This window comes from Haliaeetus leucocephalus, unplaced genomic scaffold (genome assembly GCF_000737465.1).
Source record: "Haliaeetus leucocephalus isolate CR32 unplaced genomic scaffold, Haliaeetus_leucocephalus-4.0 Scaffold417, whole genome shotgun sequence".
Taxonomy (NCBI): domain Eukaryota; kingdom Metazoa; phylum Chordata; class Aves; order Accipitriformes; family Accipitridae; genus Haliaeetus; species Haliaeetus leucocephalus.
In genome coordinates, this window is record NW_010972853.1 from 1400786 (window position 1) to 1424562 (window position 23777).

Here is a 23777-nt window from a genome sequence, read left to right on the forward strand (position 1 = left end):
TCCTGAAGTTGGTCCTGCTAAATATACCAGCACCTTGGCCTTCTATCTTTGTGTAGGGTTTATAGAGGCTTTTCCCTACTTTCCTTTTAATTTGTATGATTTGCTTTTACATTTGACACTGTGTTACTATTACTTATAGAATTTCCTCTTGGTTAAAACAAAAGTTACATATATTTAAATTAGTTATTTATCTGTAAGTTTTTGTGTGTGGACTGTAGAATTACATTTTATGCGTGTTACTATACTTGTCCTGCCTCATTTGTAAATTAAGGATCTGAGATTTTGTGTTTATCTGGCTCTTGAAAACTTTTTTCCCAGGCAGCTGCAGATGACAGACTTTTTATCTGGGACCTTTGCACAAAGAGTGATAGCTAGAAATACTATAAAACAATGTCATATGTGTTTTGGTCAGCTTTCTTGGTTTTGGTTCTTGTAACTTGAGGAAGGGCATCAGTAAACTTGCAACATTTCAGTTACAAAATTAATTACTTAATGTCAATTGCCCTCAGTGGTTGCTTAATGGGATCAGAAGATCCTGTAGTAGGAAGGTGCATGTCTTAGTCTTTTGTAACTTGAGTAGTTCCCTTATTGAAACAGTTTAGCAAAACGCAGGAGCTTTATTTTATTAGACCTAAAGATTTGGCTTCTGTGGCAAATAACTCATTGGCCATCCACATCACCTGTGACAGGCTTATTGAAGCTCTTTTCTTCATTCAGCTCTTCTTGAAGGGTTGTGCCTGTTCTGAATGTGACGAAACAGCCTTTCTTAAATCTTATCCTGTGATTCAGAATAATTGTTCAGCTAGAGAGGTTGCTGTGCTTCCTTTTGGAGAAAGTCTTGTTGTAGGGATGTGGAGACCTTGGAAGGCTTCTGCTTCAATGGAAAACTGCTTGTTCTCATGTTCTAGCTTAAAATAGGAGTGTCTTTGGGTCTGTGATCTGAGGGGGTGGAAAGTGGTCTTTTATTTAAAATACTGTACAAACTAGACAGGATGATGTAATAGCCTGTACTGTTGGTTGGTATTTTATATAAAAATGTCTCTCTAACTGATTTCTACCTTCCAGTTGAATTCAGACATTGTGTTGCTATAAATATTTATGATACAACTCCCTTAAATTATATCAGCTATTTGTAAATAGCAACTTTTTTGCAAGCATAAATCTTCTTACAGAGCGGCATCCTTAATGACAACTCTGAAATAGATTATTTTGCTTAAGTAGAGGTGCAGCAAGTACTAGCTATCTAATGATTAGCAACATTACCACACAAAAGATGAAGAAAAGTGGGAAGGAACCCACCAGTCAGACAATTGCAAACATATTTCAAGTTGGAGGAATGCGGTTACCTGTGTTGGTGTTTTGCCAGGGAAATGGAACAAATTCTGCTGGTTTTTTGCAAATAATCATAATTTAGAGGTGTCCTCCCAGTAGGTTGCATTGGGTCATTCCCTCTCAGCTGGAAACTCTGCCAGGGCTTTTGTCCATCCAATTATTAGACAGGATTTACTTGGGGGCAGGGAAGTCTGTGAAAAAAGGTATTTCCTAAATTGCTTAGGAAACTGTTCGCTTGAAGAGTTTTATTGGCTGTCTCCCTCCACAATCTTAGATTATTCTGAATAGGCCAGGATTTCCTTTGCCAGAAAGTTGGTTGCTTTTTTACCACCTTTTGTCCTTTTTTGAAGATGGAATAGTTTGTTCATTTTTCCACTTTCTTCTCCATCCAAGTACTACCCAGCTTTCCACTGTGCTTCAGAAGTAATTGCCAATTGTCTTGGTGAATTTGTTAGCCAATTTCCTCTTCAAAGTATATATCCTGGTTTTCTTCAGAGCCAGAGTTTCTAGCAAAATTAATACATTAGTCTGACAGAAGAAAAGCAGTCCTAAGTTTCCACAGCTTTTACTTAACTCCAAGGCAAGCTAGAAGTGAGAAGAGACATTAGCCCTACCTGACCTGCCCAGCAAGACTTAAGTCATATAAGACTGAAGCGCTTGTATGTTAAGCACTTCAGGCAGTATTTAAACCTAACTCCTATAAACATGGTCTCTTAGCTGGTAAAGAATCCCTGTTCAAGACAGAACCTGACGTGTCTTGTGGGGTAATAGAGGGCTTAGGAGACCAAATGTTTTGCAAAACGGAATGTACATTCCTCACCCACAACTCTGAATCATCTTTGCAACTCAGAGCTTGTCTCTTGCTTTTGAAATATTACTCAAAGATGCTATGGGATATGATATTTATTTGCAATTGAGAAGACAGTTGGGGATCCTTCAGTTTACGTGAGCAGGCTGTCACCAGCCTTCTAAAAAACTTCACTAAATCAGAACAGCAAACTGCATTTCAAAATCTCTTTTTAATTCTATCTTTGACTGTAACTGCTAGCGAGAAAAGGCCTGTCATTGTGGTCCAGTTACTAAACTAATTGCACCAATTTTCAGCAGAACTGATGCAATTTTTCTTCCCTTTTTTTCTCCTCATTGGTCATTGTAAATGCAGACACCTCTTTAGGCTTAAGAATTCAGCAACAGATCTTTTCACAACATTTGAACAGGGTTATCTCATTGGAGACAGCTTGTGGTTTAAGTTCTCAAAATTCCAGGCTGATAAGTGAAGATGAATAATAGATGATTAAGTGTTTCTTAATGTCTTTAGCTATTTTTGAGTTATTTATATATGGGCACACATGCATATATGCATACCACTTGGGTTGGGGTGGGGGGAAGCCATCTGGCCCAATAGCAAGCATGCTCTGGAAGGTTTGTATTTTTTAAAAAATTGATTTTTCTGAGGTTTGGTCTTGGGATCTAAACTGTTTTACTCTTAGGACTGTAGCTTGTCTCTTTCTTCAAGTCAGTGTTGACAATGGTGTGCTTTGGAACAGTTGTTTGATTATCACAGCAAGTGGTGGGGCAGTGTAGAAGAGGTTCTTGTGTTCAGTGGAATTTAGACTGGTTTCTGTGTCATGTGGATTGTAATACCAGAAACCTGTGGAAGTGTCCTGGCTAGATGGCATCTATCAGAAAACAAGACAGTGTTGGGTGCTTTGTAGTGCTGTAGCCAAGTGGAAGAAGATTCAGCACCCATGAGCGTTTCTCTAACCTGCCTTAGCATGTTTAATATCTAATTTAGCACTAGAAAGCTGAAGATAGCACTGAGCACTGGGAGAGGCTGAAGAAGCCTTAGCCCCCAGCAACGAGCCATCTGATTGTACCAAAGCTCCTTCCTCTTTATTGTATTGAATGTGTTTGCAGCTACCAGTAGAAAATAAATGCACAGGTAAGCTGTTTTCACACCTCCATTTAAAAAAAAAAAAAAAAAGTATCTGTCGGTTGTGTGATAATTTCACTTACTTTATTCTCTTTGTGTTTAGAAAACATAGTTGTTGGTGGTAATTCACATGGTTCCAGTAACATTGTAAAAACCATTGCAACCTATGCAGTTAAACACCGAAAAAGCCATCTCTCTCAGACCAGGAGAGGGGATAGAATGGGAAGGGTGTGCCAAAGTTTATTTCTGTAGTAATTTTGTCTTAGCTTTCATGTTGTTTTCAGCTCTACTGGTGATAGCAACGGTGGGAGGTTTGGTATAGATAAGGCGTAGACAGAGATGGCAGATATTTAGCAGCAACAAAAGAAGGGAGAAAATATACCTCCAGAAATAGCCACTACCACTACAGCTGTCTGCGTATTCTTTAGATGTTTAAATATGAATTTTTTCTTTGGCTTTTGGAACCTCTGTGGAAGTACAAGACCACCACAGGGCTGATTCTGGGTGCAGGCTAGGCAAAGTGAGTGATTGCATGGAAGAGCAGGTTGCCTGAGGCAGGTGCTAATGCCAGCCCACTGCTCCCTGTGCTTATGGTAAAGCTCTGGAAGGCCATGCTGATCCTTTCACCTGGCCTGGGAGGTGGAGGGTGGGTTCGAAAGTGACAAAGGAAGCAGTCTGAGCATGGAGTTGGACCTGCTTTCTTACAGGAAGACGCTTCATTTCGCTTTCTCTTGTAGCAGCAGAAGTACTAAGCCAGAGTCCTCTAGTGCCTCCTCCAAACTGTCTCCTCTTGCCATGCCAGGAGAAGAAAGGATCTTGGCCAGCCCTTGCTGTTCTCACCCCATATTTGATGTGACCAAAGTCAGTTTTGCCTGTGCTGCTGAGAAACCTTGAAGTTGTTCTGGCTGCTGTGCGAGCTGTAGTCAGATCCCTGATCCCACAGAAAGGGATGCTGCAGGGCCCTGTGCTCTCAGGGCAAGAGTGCTTGTGTTTAAATCTAGGTTCTCTACAGATGGGCCTCTGAGGAGCAAAGCCATCTGCTGGCATGCATTGTACGAAACAATTACAGGTGTGTGAGTGACCAGAGAGTCTTTTTAAGGAGTCTAAACATAATCTGCTGCACTGAAGGCAGAGGCCCTATATGCTGTGCATTTGCTTGCCAAACTATGGTATTTTTTCTTCCATTAGCGCATCGTGACCTCATAGGATTCAAATGCAGGGCAGTGGCCTACAGTCTAAATGTGTCCTGTATTATTATTAATGAAAACTAAATTAATTTTAAATGAGCTTTCTACTGTAGTGCCAAGTACTACAGTGGAATGGTATGCTATGGCACACTCACAGCAGCTGCAAATATCTGGTCCTTCTCAGGAGTTTTCAGCACTTTGAGTAATTTACAAGGCTTGTATGAAGTTATGCTTTAGTCTGTGGAACGTCTTTCTACCTTATATGAACAACCAGTGGGACTTCTTTTTCAGTGTCCTAGATAGAAAGGACTTCTTAATGAGGTCATTTAATTCTTCTGTTACAGAGCCAGTGGAGGATTTGTTCCTTATCCCAGCAAGTTCTCTGGCACTTTGGCAGGTTTTTTTTTTAAATGTTTGGAACAGAGCTTCCATTAGTTTAGAGAGTGTTCTACATTCTTACAGAATTTCTGCACTAGGGCACTTTTCCTAATAATCTATCACTTCCCTTTTTTCCTTATTCTTCAAATAATTCCTTCTTCTGGGTTTTTTTTGAACACTGCTACGTGTTGTAGAACTTGTGCATGGGAAGTCAGATTGCTGTCCAAATATCTCACTCTCTTTCATTATGATTTACTAGTGGTTTTTAAAATGTTTTGGTATGTACCATTATGTGAAATATCAAATCATTTTCATAAATATTTGCAAAACCGTGTAATTAACAAGGATTTCATTAGCATAATATTTAAAACATAAAATAATAAAGCAAATCAAGAAGTAATCACTTTAGCAACATAGTAGACATCACTACTTCAAAGCATTGTATTATTCCTTCCTTCTGTCTCTGTCAGAGCCTGTAGATAGGCCTTGTGTTGCAATTGCATTCTTGTCAAACGTGTGTAGGGGAACTCTGTTTTAAAATGTACACTTCAAATTTAGCCTTTTATAAGTTATTTCTTCCAGCTGGTCAGATTTCATAGTAGGATATTAGTTAAACAATTTTCTAAGACTTTGTGTTGCTCCTCTTTGGAGCACTTATTTGCAGGATGTAGAGGAAGAGGGATTTTCTTGACATTTCACTTTGTGTATCAAATAAGCAGACCAAAAAAACATTGACCAGCACAGCTAGAACGCTAAACCACTACTCAGAACTGTCTCTAAGCATAGCAATTTTTGGAAAGTATTGCAAAACCAGCTAGTGTATCTCCATCTCTTCCCTCCAGTAGTTAGAGATTAGAAAGTTAGAAACCCTCTAAAATCAGCATAATCAGCCCCTGAAAACTTTTAAAAAAAATATTATTAATAAACATATATGTAAGCTAATGGCTTATGTATAAACACTGCTTATACACATGGTAACTATCTAAGAATAGAAAAGCTGCCATGCTAAAACACTTGCAGGACCTGCGCATGCCACTAAATTCAAAAGCAAACAAACAACACCCCCATCCCCTAAAAAGAACCCCAAATCTCAAAAGCAAAATTTGAATGTTGTTGGGATAGCAGAGGTCAATTCTGTTGGAACAATACAGATAAAAATACCAGTTCAAGTGAAGACAGCAAAAAGAAATAGAAATTATTACATGCAAAAAAGGAAGATGGCCTCAGGAATTTGAGCAGCTTATGCCAACCTCCACTTAACGTACAGATGCACTTTTTTTTTTGCCAGCAGACGTGAGCAAATTTAACTCACAGTGTGAGATGGCTAGAAGCTATATGGCTGCAGCTAAGCCTCTGCTGAGAGACCAGGGGGATTCCAGACAAGTCTGGACACAGGCATATGTCTGCCATGCAGATACGCACGTAATATGATACCAACTTTGCTGGGCTACTATAAAATGAAGGGACCGCTGTCAGGATAAGGATGTAGAAAGCTCTGCATTAAAGCACTTAGGGATGTTGCTTAAGCACATAGGAGGCTGTAGACTAAAATTTCATCAGGCAAGGGATTTTCCAAAATGAGGTTCTGGGGCAGTCTTATTATATTTGACACAAAGATTATCAGAGTATTGCTGAAGTCAAGACTTTTTGGTTTAAATGATTAAAGCCTCTCATACTACTGGAAAAAGCTGGTTGCTAAGATTTGTGATTGCAGTAATCTGCTCCTAGGGGACTTTTCCTGTAATTGGTCAGTTAGTTGTTTTAAGGGGCTTTGTAGGGAAGTTCATCTTCACTCTAAGAGGAGTGAAGTTATGTTCTGGTACTATGCTTCCTTTGATTTTACTGTTAACAGCTTAAAAGGAATTTAGGGAACTTCAATATTAAAGCAGAAGGCTTTGGAGTTCCTTCATAGAATCACGGAATGGTTTGGGTTGGAAGGGACCTTAAAGATCATCTAGTCCAACCCTCCTGCCAAGGGCAGGGACATCTTTTACTAGACCAGGCTGCTCAAAGCCCCATCTAACCTGACCTTGAATGTTTCCAGAGATGGGGTATCCACAACGTCTCTGGGCAACCTGTTCCAGTGTCTCGCCACTCTCATTGTAAAAAATTTCTTCCTTATATCCAATATAAATCTATGCTCTTTCAGCTTAAAATTGATGCCCCTTCTCCTGTCACTACAGGCCTTGGTAAAAAGTCTCCCTCTGTGTTTCTTTATAAGACCCCTGTATTGAAAGACTGCAGTAAGGTCTCCCCAGAGCTGCCTTTTCTCCAGGCTGAACATCCCCAACTCTCTCAGCCTTTCCTCGTAGGAGAGGTACTCCATCCCTCCCATCATTTTTGTGGCCCTCCTCTGAATCTGCTCTAGCATGTCCATGTCTGTCTTGTGCTGGGGACCCTAGAGCTGGACACAGTACTCTAGGTAGGGCTTCACGAGAGCGGAGTAGAGGTGGAGAATCGCCTCCCTCGACCTGCTGGCCACACTGCTTTTTATGCAACCCAGAATAGATACGGCTGGCTTTCTGGGCTTCAGACGCTGCTTGAATTTGACTACAGCCTAGGGAGAGCTGTGTTCTAGACATGGCATGCTGTGCACTTGTCATCCAGTGCTCTTAGTGTATTGGTAAACATTTAAAGTTTAATGCCAGAAGACAGTTCTGGCATTACATAACTGTTTTACTAGGAAAATAACCATGGGTTAATTCACACTGCTGACAGTACCACAAAAGGCTGATGACTGACCTGGAAATGCAGCCCAAGATATTGGTGCCCTAAATTTGTATTTAATCTCCATTATAATTCTTTCTTTGCTCATTGTCTCTCTAACTTCTGACTCTTTTGGAAGTGTTTTGTAGGGCATATTTCTTGTTTTGTACTGAATTCAGGCAGCTAGAGTCAGTGGATAGTTAAAACTTGTTTTAGGCACTACTTACAGACTTGGAAACATAAGCAAATTGTCTCTTCATTCCCAAGGCCCTCTTTCCTGGAACATTTGTCTGCTAGGTCAAGATAAATGTGTTGAGAACTGGGCTTGATGTAACCATCTACTGTTGGCTTGATAGACGCAATTGGATTGACAATTGTGATTTGGCTAGAAGGAATGCTGTGGGAGTAGGGCAACTTGCCATCAGCCATAAATGTGGTCATGAATGTCTAGCAGGGTGAGTAGAATGAAAGGACATGAGGAATCTCATAAGATGGAAAAGAAAAAGAGCCCAATTTGGCATTTAATGAACTTGCGCTCCAGTCAGTTACTTCTCAGTCAACTTTGCTTACACTGCTGAAATCTTGCTCCAGTGGCAGAACTTCTCTCTGAATCTTACAGAAAATACAGGTGTGCCCAAATAAGAGAACCGTTCCAGGTAGCTCAGTCTCAGTTCAGTTTTGATCAACATATTTAGAAGTTAACTGGAGTGATAGTCTGCCTTTCAAGTTTTCTTAATTTTAAATGAGCCTTTATTCGATACCCAAAGCCTTGAAAATGGCCATGTGTTTTGGTCCTTGGAGTTACTTGCCATCTCTTTTCCCTTCTTCAGGCACATTATCTTTCCATCCCAAAGTGCCATGAGACTGCAGTTTGGTCTGCAAAAACTGATTTGTGCAAATAGAACACTTGCCAGAAGCAGTAAAAAGATCTGACTGTGGATTTTTAGGCGTTGGATGAATCCTCATTTCAAAATCCTTATCGTGGTTTGTACACCATGTACACATCAGTCTGGTCTTCAGAGTGTAGTTATAATGAATGGGAGGCATAGAGTACGTTTTCTAAGAGGACAGGGGATGAATACAAGCTCACTAGCTGCAGTTTTTTATCATTTATGTAACCTAACAAATGGAAAGTGATATAGGAATGCCTTTTTTTTTCCTTTGGTTTTTTTTTTCTTGACCTTTCTATCTTGCTACTTTTCAGTGTTAATGCAAGTATTTCTTTAGGAAGTGTGCATTGCAGGAGAACTCTGACTCTCTGTTTTAGAAGACAAGTTGTTCAACATTGGGCTTAGGGCTTAAACCAGCAGCTTTTGCAGCTGAAAGCTCCTGTTGGGGACAAAGGAGGATAGCAAACATCTTCAGCAAGAAGAACATAAGGTTTACTTGTTTAGTGTTAAGACAACTGTAAGTAGCACAGAAGCTAATGAAATAATTTTAACGTTCTGTAAGGTGTGCTTATGACCTTTGAAGTTGTCAGTAGCAACATTGTTTTCTTCTGAAGTGTTTTTTTAAGTTTTTACTTCCCCTCTTTTAAGAGTTTTGGTTTCTTTCACTGAAGTTAATCATAGTACATTGATTGACATTTGTTTATTCAGATGCACAGGTGTGGTTTTTAACAGATTTATAGTTTTAATTGTGTGAATCTATGAATATAAAAAAAATTACAGTGTGACAGTTTCTTGCTTTGGTGTATAGACCTAGTAAGAATCAATGACCAAGCAGAAAAGTTGTCTGGCTTCTGTTTTGAATTTTACCATTAGCACAAAAGCATTCCAATTCAGCTAATTTCCTGCCTTGTGACAAAGAATGATATAACCCACTGGTCAGATGTGTTATTTCAGGTCCTTCTCTAAGCTTGATTCACAGAAATGAGTTGTTATAGATCCTGGTCTAGGGAAAGCTATACTAAGTCCAGCTATAATGTAGTAACTCAGATTAGTAGCTTTGAAGATTGCCTCCTTTAGATTCCTACCCATCAGACTAGAGTTAACTGTAACAGTAATGAATTGCTGATTTAAAAAAGAGTATAGCTATTAAAAAAGTCAACCTCTATTTGTCTCTGCTTCAAATTTACAAACTGAGTAGTGTCATGCCTGAGGCACTATGGTTTCACTAGTGATTTCATTAAGTATGTATGTTGTTCTTATTCACATACTTGTCATATTAGGTCAAAAACCTTCATTGTTTGTTTAGATAGTTGAACTAAAGCTAGCCTCCAAGTCCTAATTTGCAGGAAGGATGCTTTTCATCAAACTTGAAGCTTTTCATAGAGGCATTGCTCATAAAACTGGAATTCTGCACCCAACACAGGCCTTAAAATATTGCAAAATAAAGCTGGAAAGCATTGTCAAATATAATATGACTTAAAATGATAATGAATGAAAGCAATATGAAAATTCAATTATTGATTTCAGTGTGTGATTGTTTTTCCCCTAGGTGGCATTGGCAGGGTCGTCAATGGTGCTTTTATGGTATTGAAAGGTCATCGGTCAATTGTAAACCAAGTCCGGTTTAATCCTCACACTTACATGATCTGTTCTTCTGGAGTTGAAAAGATTATAAAGGTAAGAGTAATTATCAGAAAATGTGTTCTTTCAATATATCAGGAAGAAATGCTCTGTTTTGCTCAGCATAGTTCTTTTCCACACCCATCCTGTTTTCTCATCTTATTCTTTTGTAAAGTGGTACGTCTTATTTGCTGGCTACACTGATGCAAATTTTTAATTGGGCATTTCAACTTTAAACTCCATTTCAATTGTAAAGGTTTTGGAGATAAGGGATAAGATCAGAGTTTTTTGGATTTGTACCTTGAAAAGGAATTTTTTTTCCAGTTTCATTCCGTACTTAATTGAAGTATCATGCAAACAGTCTTTCTTGGGAGAGTTTGGTCACAGCTGTGACGTGATCTCCTAAGACTTCTGATACTTTGTGCTAAAATTTAATAAAAATCTCTCCAAAGAGTATCACTGAGCCTTAGCCTAGCCTGACCTAGCTGAATTTGGCCCAAATACTGCCTCAGGAACCCTTCTTTAATTTTTGTACATACTTCTGCATTGAATCAATTCAACATACCTTTCTGTAGCTTCCAGAGGAAACAAGACTCTTAATACCTTCCACAATATGTCTTTTCTGAATCCTCTAACAATGTACCATAGTTTTAGAAAGGTTATGCCTTTTTATGTAGAATGTAAAGAGGTAAGAAACTTTGTTAGGTTCTGAAACTTTCTTTCCTTAAGGAAAGACAGCCAATGTTGTGAGAGCAAGGCAGAAACTCTTTTGTCATTTCTAATCGCAGAAGTTGAGGGTGGGGAGGCAGAGAATTATGCTACACTAATGCACTTTGCATTCTGCTGCTGTAGAAATTTTGCTATAATTTAGGTCTAGCAACAAGATGAAAGAAACCAGAACAATTTAATTTTTAAGTAGGATAATGAGAACGGATGCTGCTTCTAACTATTTGGTGAATGACTTCATAAAAGTCTTACTTGTATGTGGCTATAAATGAGGTTGAGTATTAGTAAATGCTTTACTCAGCTACAAGTTGACTGAATGAACTTGTCTTGCAAAGGAACGTTTTAGTGGTCTGCAACTTATGGACTGGCCCAAAACCCTCGAACCATGGCCAAATGCCCAGCTGCATCACTTGCATTACAGCTACTATCAGCATTTGGGTTCTGATTGCAGTTCAGCTTTCCTTTTCTTCAATCTTCCACTGGTATTTTAGTTTGCTTTTCTACTTTTTTCTTCACCTATGTCCCTCTGACAGATTTGATCATAAATCTATCAAATACAGGCTTTGAACAAAAGTGCATTGAACATTCTTAGCAGCTCACTGATTTTTTCATTTTCCAAGCAGTCAGACTGCCACTGTTTAACAACAGTTTTGCCAGAGGCATTTTTTTTGCTTTGGGAACTTGATTCACGCAGCCTGAATTCTCCCTTTTGGATTTTAGATCTGCTGACCCTTCACCCTATGAATCCTTCCTGCATGAGTGTGCTTAGACTGTTGGATTAGCATTGGTATAAACATCCCCTGTGTTGCTTTTGTGTACTTCTGCTAGGGTTTTTTTTTGGGGGGGGGGGTTGCCTGGTGATTAAAAGGTTAGTTTGATTAAGGCTCCAGTCACAGGTTGGGTAAGTCTTTCAAAGACACCTCTGCTTGAATGCTTCCTTAGAAGAGAACGCCTGTTGTGTCACAGTATGTGCAATGGAACTCGTGTAGCTGCTTTGAAGGACCTGAATTCCCCAAACATTGCAAGCTAGAAACAAATTAAGGCAAAGGTGTTTAATGTATTAAGTTTATTAGCAAGCCAGAACTTCTTACCGTTTTGTTGTGTGTTATTTTATCTCAGCTTGTGATATGCTTTGTTTGGGGATCAGGTTGTTTTAAGGCTCATATCTTGTCTGATCTGCATGACTTCACTCTTTAAAGGTACTGTCTTAGTGAACAGCAGTTTGCAGGTGACCACGCAATGGTGGTTTCTTCTTCACTCCAGCTACTACTACAGATAGGCTGGAGGCTAGTAACTGCCACTAGCAGAAGGGAAAAACAAGAAAAACAATATCAGCAGTTCTGAGGGGCTATTTACTGCATTAAAAACTGTTGGGAACACAATTCCTTCTCTTGCATGGCTATCTTTTTCCCCCCATATAAATGTTCGATGTGCTTGCTCAGAGAAGTTGAGATGACAAGAGGAAGAGCCATAAATAAAAATTGTAGTTAGGTTTTTTATATTTTCTTGTTTTGTTGGTTTTTTGTTTTTTGTTTTAATCGGTTCCTTAAGAAGCGTCTTTCCTTTTACTGTCCTTCAAGTGTCTTCTAAAAATTTCTGGATTAAATCATAGAAGATAACTTCACTGTGGTTGGCTGGCATTCCATTCCCTCTGTTGCAGAAACTCTGATGAATTAAAAATGTAGATGCAAGTAGTTGTTTGTCTGAACCCTTAATTTTTAGACTAGCTGGCCTAAATTTGGTATTTCTAGAAGTGAGGAACTGGTAGCACCAGCATCAAGGCATGATACAGACAAGCCATTCAATAATTCCACGTCCTTCTGCCAACACACTTGCTATTTTAATGCTGATTGCAAATGAGATACAAATTCATTTCAGGCCTAGCCCTGCTGAAATGAGTAGTATTCACAAGGATGATTTTGACCTTTGTAGTTATCGGCTTTTTTGCTTTAGTTTTATTTTGTTGTAAAGCACCTGCAAGAATATAATTCAGTAACTCGGTGGTTTAGGGTTTGATTTCTGCTAGGACTGAGAATACTGTCGATAAGATGGGGGGGGTATGTGTGTATGAATATTCAAGTGAGGATGTTTCAGAAAGTTAAAATAAGACTCAACAAGATCATTAATAAAGGATACTAGAAGCCCTGACTCCAGGCAAGTGTGTTCTGAACACATCAACCCAGGTGAATTGCTCGTTGCCCTCCATTTCAGAAACCTGAACCTCAGTAAAATTGTATGGAAAAGCACAGCTGTGAACTACAATGATAATTTGCAGCAAGTATTCACCATGAGGGCTAAAGCAATATAAAACAGAAAAATACCACTTTCCCCTCAGTTAAGTGTGTGAGACATTGGGCTGTGCTGGCAGAAAAACAAATTGTATTGCAGGAGAAATAAATGAGGCATTCCCTCTGATGTGTGGGGCTTACAGGAGGGCCACGGAGAATTAGCAGTTGGAAGACAGTTCCAGAAAAGATAAAATAGATAAAGTGCACAAGGATTTTCAGAAAGAAATACTGGTTTGTATTGGAAATGGAATACTGTGTAACTGAGCACAACTGTTATAGTCCCATTTGTTTAAAAATCATCAGTATATCAAAGATAGCAAAGTCTGTTTGCCCATGTTGCTATGGTGACAGATTCATGTCATTGTGGCTAGCTGCCTCTGCCTAATCAGATAATCTAATATAGCTGGTTTTAATTATTCTCACGCTATGGGCATAACTACTTTTTTGTTTTAAAATTTGGGGGTTTGCCACCATGGAGCACAAGCAATTCAAAGATGTTCTCTGAAGCATCTCTGCTGTAGTAGAGAAACAATTTTGTACTCCCCTTTTCTGTTGTTCCTATTTTTATATCCGTACTCGGGGCATCAGTGAGTAATATTCAGCTCCTTAATCCTCTGACAGAGAAATAAATTCTTGATAGATTGTTGCTTCAGTGGGATGATTTGCCAACTTGTTTTCTCCAATTTGCTCACATTATTCCTCGACAGGGCATCAGTCAGAGGATGAGAAAAAGGCAAAAGCATGCCATTTACAAAGAAGCCCATTTCAGATGCCACAGAGAGCACTGCGCCAGTTGCTGCCTGTTTAAAGACTTCCTGGTTCTGCCAAGGATAGATTTTTAGTCTGATTTCTTTCTGGGACTCAGGCAGGCCCTCACACTCCCTCACAGCAAAATGTCTAAAAAATAGCAATATCAGTCTCCAGAGACATCTGATCCTGTACAAGCAGGTATTCATCCTGAATTCCCTTGTCTTGTCTTTAATATTCACTCCTCCTCTGTGAACAAATTTGTCTTGGAAGGGAAAAGCCTCACTATGGACTCTTTGTAGCTATCTTTTCAATATTTAACACTGCTGTATTTTCTCTGATGCTTGCAGAGTGAGCAGAAAGATCTGGTAGCACTAACAAGGATGTGGAATCTCTCTGTGCACAATTTATGTACCTTTTTAGATTACTTTTTGTTATAAAACAGACCTTTCCCAGAGGGACTTAAGAGCAGACTGCCTCTCCTCTATTTATATTGGTTCATACAGAATCTAAGAATTTTCTAATTCTCTTACTTAAAAAAAGAATTTTTATAAAAAAACTAGTGATCAATCTAACACTGCTAAGACTACTTGAGGAAGGGGCATGCCAGCCTGCTTGTCCAGGCATACAGCATGAAGCATTTACAAAAAGGGACATGCTTCTTAAATACAAAAAGATCTGATCTACTTGCTGAAATGCTCAGCAGTGAGACAAAGAGGGGAAAAGATCTGATAAATTATGAGAGGAGGTACTGGACATGAGCTAGTTAAATGATCAAGAAGGCAGCAACTCAGAATAGTCTTTTGAGCAAGTAGAGTTCTATTTTTCTATTAAAAAACTTGGTATATCCCCAGATCAACAATCGCATGCATTCACTGAGAGAAGACACTTTCCTATGTTGTCTTTAGGAAGCGGAGCATGGTAAATAATTAGAGGACGAAAAGAGATTTCTTTCTGTTCTCTTGAATAATTCAAAAAGGTTAAGTACATAGACTTCCATCAACCATAGCGTGGGCTTAGATTGGGTTTTGTTATCTTTATCCAAATCTGATGCTTGTCCCTTGAGCTATGTGTCTAGTAAGTGCAGTGCTTGAACCAAGCAGTGGAGGCTGTCTTCATTCTGGTTTCAAGTATTATATTAATGAACTGTACTTGAAGAGAATTCGCTTAAGTACTGCGATTAGTCAAAATAGCAATTAAGTACAAATAGCAAATACACCTTTGTATTGAGGCATGTTCCTAGGAACAGGGTACTGTAACGCGATGTAACATTCCTCTGCCTTTGCTCTGAAAAGCAGCTTAATGATTGCCATACAGAAAAAGGTGTATCTGCAGCCCACCTTAGTTTTGGAACAGTGTCTCTTTTATCTATGTAGCCAGATGATATGTGGAAGTTCTGTTAACCATAAATTACAGAGGGTGCAAAGTAAAGGCAGTCAAGTTTGGGAGCATTCCAGAATAAAGGTTACCTGTACATCTTAAATTTGGCTGTGCTGAACAGGTAGCTGCAAGAGAATTTATTTTGTTTTACTTCCAGTATTAAAGGTGTAAGGTCTTAGTGTACACTGTTGAAAATCTCTGGGAATACAGAATTGTTGGCAATCTTGTGGGCTTTTTTAATAGTGCTTGTCATGGTAGTATCAGATTATGTTGCATGTGTTAACTACGCATCTGTGAGATGAGTGCTGATTACCCCATTTACACAGGCAAAACACACTTTTTGTTAATGGTTTTGTCTACTTGGAGCAAAACTTGACTAATTTCTGTTGGGAAAAGAGTTAGATGTTTTTGCCAAAAGGCCAACCTTGGTATAGACAGCTGGCATAGATTTCCCACCCCCACACCCCCCCCCGAGGTTGTTAGTACGGTAAAACCAAAGCATGCCTGAAATCAGATATTTTATAAGCAGAACGGTAAGGCAGTATTGTGGATAAGCTACATACTAGCTCTGCTTACAGTAACTGTTATGCATCACATTAACCATTGATCTAGAATAAACTGGTAGTGGTTGTCCAATGAATGCCTTAATCATATTGCCCCTGAATCTGTGAGTAAAACTGAGAAAGGTGAGGAGATCCCACTATTATGTTTGCTATGGATTACTAGTTTCTTAGGGATATTGGTGAATCTTCTTTTGGTGTTTTTTTGTTTTGTTTTGTTTTTTTCCTTTTCCTCTCCACGCCAGGAAAACTGAGGGAAGGCTAGAAGGACAGCACAGTCAAGGCTGTTGCTATTGGTAAAATCATTACACTTTGCAATGTTACTCCCTCTCTTCACTTCAAAAGTAGCTTTCAGTAAAACTCTTCTCCTTCACCTTTCCCCGCTAAAACAGCTGCAGTGTCTCGAGAGGATTCTGGATGCTTTCTTTCCTTCACAACTGTTCCCTAAAGGGAGTGGTGCAGCTCTGCTTTTCACCTTCATACATTCAGCTCCCTGCCTGCTGATAAGGTGTGACTGACTATGCAGCTGGATGAAATGTTACTCTAAATCACTGGCACAGGCAACTCTAGTTTCCTGGGAAACAAGTGCCTTCATTAGTGCTAAGACTGTATTGTAGGCAACAAACTATTCTTAACCATTAGTGAGTAAGCATCCCCTATTACATAAAAATAGAGCCCTGCAATTTGGGGGAAATATTACATAATGAAATATTGAAATGATGGATAACCTGCAGTGTGAGACCTTTTAAGTTCTGGATGGGTGAAGTAGATGCAGGCAAAACATTTGTAAAGGGAGAGAAAAAAGCCCCGCATCTCTGGAATACTTGTAAGTATGGGTCCGAGCGATAAGAATTATTAAAAACAATCTGCAACTTGCAATTGTTCTGGGTATTGGCACTACTGTTCTATTTCAAATGCTTGTAGTAGTTTATGAATTCAAAGACATACGTATTTTTTTATTTTCTGTTATAGATCTGGAGTCCTTACAAGCAGCCTGACTGCACAGGGGATCTGGATGGTAGAATTGAGGATGATTCACGTTGCCTCTACACTCATGAAGAGTACATCAGTCTTGTGTTGAACAGTGGTAGTGGTTTGTCCCATGATTATGCCAACCAGTCAGTCCAGGAAGATCCACGGATGATGGCCTTTTTTGACTCCCTGGTGCGCCGGGAGATCGAGGGCTGGAGTTCTGACTCAGACAGCGACCTCAGTGAGAGCACAATCCTGCAGCTCCATGCAGGAGTAAGTGAGCGCTCTGCTTACAGCGAGTCAGAGTCCTCTTCCTCTTTGCATCACTCCCCACCACATGTGGCTGAAGAGTCCGATGAAACTGCCTATAACTTAAGGGCCTTAAGATCAACTGAATCCCCCTCAGCCAGAGAAGACATGGCTTCCCGTCAACAGCGGCTCTCTGCACTGAGGAAGTATCAGGATAAACGTCTCCTGGCCCTTTCCAATGAGTCTGATTCTGATGAGAATACCTGTGAGGCAGAACTAGATACAGACCTTTTCCCACGGCCACGGTCCCCAAGTCCTGAGGAGAACGAATCCAGCAGTTCCAGTAGCAGCAGTACAGAAGATGAAGAGGAACTGAACGAACGACGCACATCTATGAGGCAACGCAACGCACTGAGGCGCCGACAGAAGGTGCAAAAGGAGGAAAGGACTAGCACTAACACAGAGAATGTGGCCCCCTACATAGGTGAGGACATCTATGATTACCCCCAGATCAAAGTAGATGATCTTTCTTCTTCTCCAGCTTCTTCACCAGAAAGGAGTTCAGCCAACAAAGAAGTTCTCAAAGAAAGGACGTCTCCTTGTTCAGACAGTGAATCAGTGGAGAGAAAGATTTACAAAGCTTACAAATGGCTTCATTATTCTTACATATCATATTCAGCTACTAAAGATGGTGAATCCTCCAGAGGAGGTGGAGAGAATGATGAAGGGAAACCAGGAACTAGTGGAAGGCACAGTACAGCACACTTGCTAAATAAGGAGGATGCTAGCAACTTGACTTCAGTAGTTCCTCAAGGTTCCCCAGCTCTTTCTACTGAAAGCCACAACAAAGAAACTTTAAAAGAATGTGGCTTGATAGAAAATTCTAGTAATGGTCAAGCTCATGAATGTGACAATCAGCGGTGGATGGAGGGTCAAGAAAACACATCTGAAGACACTAGCAGTGGAGGTATAGAGCATTCTTTTGAGACTAAAAAGCTCAATGGAAAACCTAACTGCAAAGGGCTAAATAGTTGTACTGAAGAACCTTGCATTCAGACTGCAGGACTTACGGAACAGAGAAATAGTCAGAACTGTCAACCAGCATCAAGCCATCACTCACTGGTCCCTCCATTCTCCACTGTTGCCATCTGTAGCATGTCAGGTCACTGTTCCAGAAACCAGACTGATGACAGTGAGGAGAGGAGCCTCGACACCTCCTGTGTTAACCACAATAACGGCCACTTGCATCTTCGCCCTTCATGCTTCAACAATGGACAGAGCTTTGGAGAGCAGGAGACTGTGACACAAGGACTACAGGTGCACTCAAATGCTGATAATGGCAACCTTGTACAGATGGGTGTGACCTTGCACAAAGACTGCTGCCTGTCTGAAATGGACTCCAACAGCTACACTGTGAGCACAAGAGAGGATACTGCTGACTTGCAACCTACAGGCAGTGAGAGCACTCAATCTCTCGGAGGACTGAAAAGACACAGAGCGGAGTTGGAAGATGCAGATTCAGAGAGTTCATCCTTAGAAAAGAAGTTAAAAACATGATAAATGCAAATGTCTGTCATAGTGTGCACTCTCTCAAAAAAAAAAAAAAAAGGAAAAGGAAAAAGAAAGTATTAAAGGCACATAGAGCTTGGGTCTGAAACATTGCGTTTGATTCTCCATTCCATTCTTCAGTGGGTCTGTTTTAGATTGCCAGTGGTTCATGCTGTATAAAAATCCAACTTACTCCTTAATGAGACTGAGTCTAGTGTACCAATACAAGGTTCTGTTTAAAGTAAATCCTTATTAAGACGGTTGACTGAATTATTCTTGTGTGAACATGTGTCGTTTGTTCAGCCAGCCAACCAGGATGACTGCTTTAAATTTTAATTGTTCTTCTAAGAAGGAGTTTTTCCATACTGACACTTATTACACATTGCAGGCTGAAGAATGATTGAATTAGATCACACTGGTGGTAGCTTGGGGTGTGTTTCTTGTTGAGGAAAACGGGGAAGAAACCTTTCTGGGCCCTTGATTCTGCTTCAGAATTGAAAGAAATGTAACCATAAGGGAGGATATTTTCAGAACTGACTGGTATCTTTAGAGATGATACTTCATAAAGCACTTGCTTCTGGTACAGTTCAGTGACATTATTATTATGCCAACAGAAAAGCTATAGGAAATGAGCCTCTTTCCAAAATCAACTTTAGACTGTTCCCATGGTGACATTCAATTTTGTGGGTTTTTTTTAAAGAAAAGAACTGACTAACACAGCTTCATCACTATACTAAAATGTGATTGTTTGGCAAGAGAAAGGCATTATGCTGTAGGCCTCACTCTAACCAAGGGCTATTAAAAATCAGGCATTGAAACATGCCTTTCTGTGAGCTTAGCACATAGAGATTCATTATTATTATTATTATTATTAAGAATATGGCTCTGAGTGTTGGTATGTATCTTGACTGTGCCCTCCTCTTTCCCCATGTGCCTACCTTTGGGAGGCAGTAGACCAAAGCCAAAATAGTGGAAGGATGGATAATGTAACTGATGCATGTTAACAGCAACACTTGGCAAAGTCTGAAAACTGGGTTTTTTTAGCAGTTTTCTTAGCCCAAAGCTCAAAATAGGTTGGCACTGGAGGTCAGGGTTCGTTTTCCACCACTGTGCTGCAAATGTTTAAAACTGCAGATGGGTAGATAGATTCAACAGAGTTGTGTGTGTAAGGGAGAGCTTCAGAGAAATGTCCCCATGTGTGAGCACACCAGGACTCCAAGTCTGGCAATGAGAACTTGAGCAAGAGCATAGCTCTAGCTGCCGGCTGTCATGAACTGGCATACTGTTCAGGTGGACAAAGTCCTCTCTTGCCTGGACTCTTTTTAATGGAGTATCTAGTGAGTTGTCTCAGTTCTGGCATTCTGGAATTGGTGAAATTGCACTTGCTGCCCTAGCAACAAGGTAAGAGGAGTCAGTGTGTGAAGGGAAAAGAAATCACCTGTAAAGGACATAGAAACTGTGTGTGCCTTGCAGTGCTGACAACATAAAAAGAGGCTTCTTTTGACCACAGTAATTGTCACAGGCTTTCAAGCCCAGTACGGAGGAAGGGCTAGATTATTTTAAGGAATAGGAGATTTTTGCTTTTGATATGACTCTAGCAGTACTACTGCCGTAGAGCACTGGTCTCAGAATAATTATGTCACATGCACAGCTACTTGGTACCTGGGGAAAGAAGGAAGATGCCCTGTTAAAACATGATAAAAGTAAAGGAGTGCTTCAGAAGGGATTCTGGGAGGGAAAGGTATGGGAGGGAGAGTAAAGAATATGAGCTGAAAAATTTTCTTACAACTCCTGTGTGCCATAGGCTGTTTGCCCATGCTTGGTCAGCTTTGCTGAGTGAGAACTTGGAATAAGATACGATGTCGTATTTAAGGAGCATGTAAGATGGTTGAAAGGGGAAGGGGTGTTTTCAAACATGAGTGAAAGTGCAATAAGAACAAGCTGATACATTGTTACCTTATTGAAAAAATTGTTCTGTACTGATTATATTTTAGATCGCTGCAATGAACATCACTATAGGAGTGTTCTCCTTGGTTGTATAAACACCTGACTGTAAACATTGGGTTTTAGCCAAAATCTTGAGGTTGCTGGGTCAAAACTTTTTTATTATTATTTTATTTTTTTTAAAGCTCTTTACATTGGAAACACTTTCTCAGCTGTCTCTTCTTCTGCCTTTCTCTGAAGAATGCCCAGATGGCTGGTGAATGAGCATCTGCACCCTCCTTTGACATGGTCATCTTTTCTCAGTGTTTTCTCAAATACCTTGTGGTCTCACTTTCTGGTTCTTTTGTTTGTTTTCAAAAGCAGAATAAAAGCTCCCAGGTTTGGTGTTAATGCTCCTCTACAGGTTCTGGGCATAAAGGTTTGCTGTGGTTTCCCAAAGACAGCCTCCCATGCTGTCTGTGTGCTTATTATTTCTAGTTTCTGTCAAGCAGGAGGAGGAAGGTGGGCTGCAATCTTAACCTTTTGTTCACAGGAAATTTCACTGCACACAAGAACTGCAGCTGCCGAATCAGTGGGTTCACCTTCTCACATAAATAAATGTTATCAGCACTAGGCAGCTGCATTATCTGGAAAAGACCAAAAAAAGCAAGCAAGCAGCAGCTTGTCTGCTGCAGGTAGCCAGCAATGGAAAGAGCTGCTCTTTGTAGGTTGCTTTGCTTTGTCATTGATCCCATGCCTCTGCGCTCTCCCCCTACACTGGGTTGCCACGCGTGCTGTGTGCCGGCAGTTCCCTGGGCTGCTAGATCTGAGTGTTGCTCGGTGGGACTGTCGCTCCCTGTTTCTGGGGACAGAGAGCAAGCTGTTGAGTGGAAAATCCTACAAGTTCATCTGAAGAGATTTCACCTTTTCTAATAATGTGCCATGTACTTAGAAATGAAAAGGTTGTGTAAATCCTGAACTACCTTGTGAGTTAGCCACTATTTACTTCTCATGCAGCTTGTTATGGCAGGGGATTTGCTAGGCCAGGTTGTACAGTTCATCTCCAGAAAACCTTATCAGTGGGAGAGAAGAACTCTCCCTCACGTGCCTTCATAACACTTTGGACAGAGAAAGACTGATCTTTAAAGAAATTCTTCTTGCTACTCCTACAAGCTCACAAGTTATGTGTTTGCTTATTTCAGCTTTCTCTGTTTAAAGCATTAATGTCAAACCCAAGTGTGAGAGAGTCAAAGCTGACTGTTCCTCTGAAGCAGGCAAGCATGAGGCTCTTCTGGGCTGGGGTATTAACTGCTTTCAAAGATGCAGGAGGATATGAGATCTATCAAGCAAAGTTCTACTGGTTTTTTTCCGGCTCTCAAGTGATCTTGCCAAAACTGGTGAGTCTTCTCCAAGGTGAGTGGCTTAATGGAGATGATGCTTTGCTGTTGAGGAACAGCTCGGTCTCGCAGACAAAGCACATGCAGAAAGATACAGGTGCCTTGAGAAGGGAAGAACACAGGGGTTTGACCATGGGCATACCAGTTGATTGCAGTATGTTCTGAAACCCAGCCTGTCTCAGTTGGAGTAATAATTGGGAAGGACAACTTATTGCAGAACCTTTTCTTCTGCAAAAATTGCAGTGGATTTTTCCCCCCTAAGTTTCATGACAGAGTAAGTGATTGAAACCTGGTCTTAATCTCTGTTTATAAGCTGTCACTTGGTAGCTAGAAATTCACTCTTCCTCAAATATTTAAAGAAGATAAATGTAGTTGGGTCTTCTTCTGAGGTCTTGTACTTTGCCTTGTCACATCCCAGTGAACAGGTAGAGGTCTCTTGGTCACTGTGGCCATCAGAAGCTGATGTGTCTTGGGATGCTTTCATGTGCAGTGATAATTTATTTTGCTGTTTGTGGACAAGAGCAAGACAGGATTTTTGTTATTACTTCATTGAGTTAAAATGCTCCGTGTTAGTGAGTTTTTGTCTCTTTTTAAAGGTAGTACTACTGAGAGAGGTGTACCCTTTATACCTGATGTTTTCTCTCATTTTCAGTCCCTTGGATTCTCTGACTGACTGTGCCAAACCTGGGAAGCTCAGTATTCTGCTGCAGAGTCTGCAGATTACCAAAGAGTAATGCACATACCTGCAACAACTGAATTACTATGTGCTTATGCAGTTCTAGCACATACATAATTTATAAAACACATCAGCACACTCCTGCAGCTGTGTCGGGGTGCCCTAATTAGCCCAGCTAATGCTACACCAGTATGAACAAGATACTTCGTTTCAAACACCTACTGAGAAAATGGCAATCCTTTAGGGGAAAAAAAAACAACAAAAAGCCCCAACAAAAAACCCCACTGGTTATGGCAGGTGCTAGGTTTGCTGAAGTTTTCTTCAGTGGTTGTGCAGGTCAAAAGCAGTGAAATCTCAAGAGATGTCAGTGTGGTGTGTTGTAGGAAATTGGCAATCTGAATTTGATGTTTGTACTCTGCCTGATTCAAGTCAAGTACTTGAACTTGCGTCTCCTGCCTTTCACTTGAGTGTCCTAAGCATGAGCCTGTTGCGTTATTCAGGAGTGGGCTTTGCTCTTCTTTTGTCTGAAATGCAAAGGGGAAAGGAAATAGAAACAGTTGCACAAATACTGAAGCAGGGCCTTGAGCCCAGCTCTGTTGGTTTGCAGTTTGCTGAGAAAATGCTAGAGGATTCTTTCTCCCTTCTTCGCCTCATGGGATCTGTCGTGGTTTAACCCCAGCCAGCAACTAAGCACCACGCAGCCGCTCACTCACTCCCCCCCCATCCAGTGGGATGGGGGAGAAAATCAGGAAAAGAAGTAAAACTCCTGGGTTGAGATAAGAACGATTTAATAGAACAGAAAAGAAGAGACTAATAATGATAATGATAACACTAATAAAATGACAACAGTAGTAATAAAAGGATTGAAATGTACAAATGATGCGCAGGGCAATTGCTCACCACCCGTCGACTGACACCCAGCCAGTCCCCAAGTGGCGAATCCCTGCCCCCCGCCCCTTCCCAGTATCTAAACTAGATGGGACGTCCCATGGTATGGAATACACTGTTGGCCAGTATGGGTCAGGTGCCCTGGCTGGGCATGAGAAGCTGAAAAATCCTTGACTGTAGTCTAAACACTACTGAGCAACAACTGAAAACATCAGTGTTATCAACATTCTTCACATACTGAACTCAAAACATAGCACTGTACCAGCTACTAGGAAGACAGCTAACTACATCCCAGATGAAACCAGGACAGGATCTTTGGTCCAGAGAGCAAGAGGGAGATGCTGACCCAGCCTTGTATGCATCCTGTTTGTCCTGAA

The 23777-nt window shown here is 40.5% G+C and overlaps 1 protein-coding gene across 4 annotated transcripts in view; it reads left to right on the forward strand.

Annotated features, from left to right (window-relative positions):
- Nucleotides 1–19279, forward strand: part of DCAF5 (DDB1 and CUL4 associated factor 5) — a 76259-nt gene extending 56980 nt beyond the window's left edge. For all 4 annotated transcript variants that reach the window (XM_010574166.1, XM_010574170.1, XM_010574169.1 and 1 more), the window contains exons 8-9: nucleotides 9976–10103; nucleotides 16720–19279. In XM_010574166.1, the coding sequence (XP_010572468.1) occupies nucleotides 9976–10103; nucleotides 16720–18525 (1934 nt within the window). In that variant the 3' untranslated portion in view covers nucleotides 18526–19279. The remainder of the gene's footprint in view (nucleotides 1–9975; nucleotides 10104–16719) is intronic.
- Nucleotides 19280–23777: the final 4498 nt, after the last annotated feature.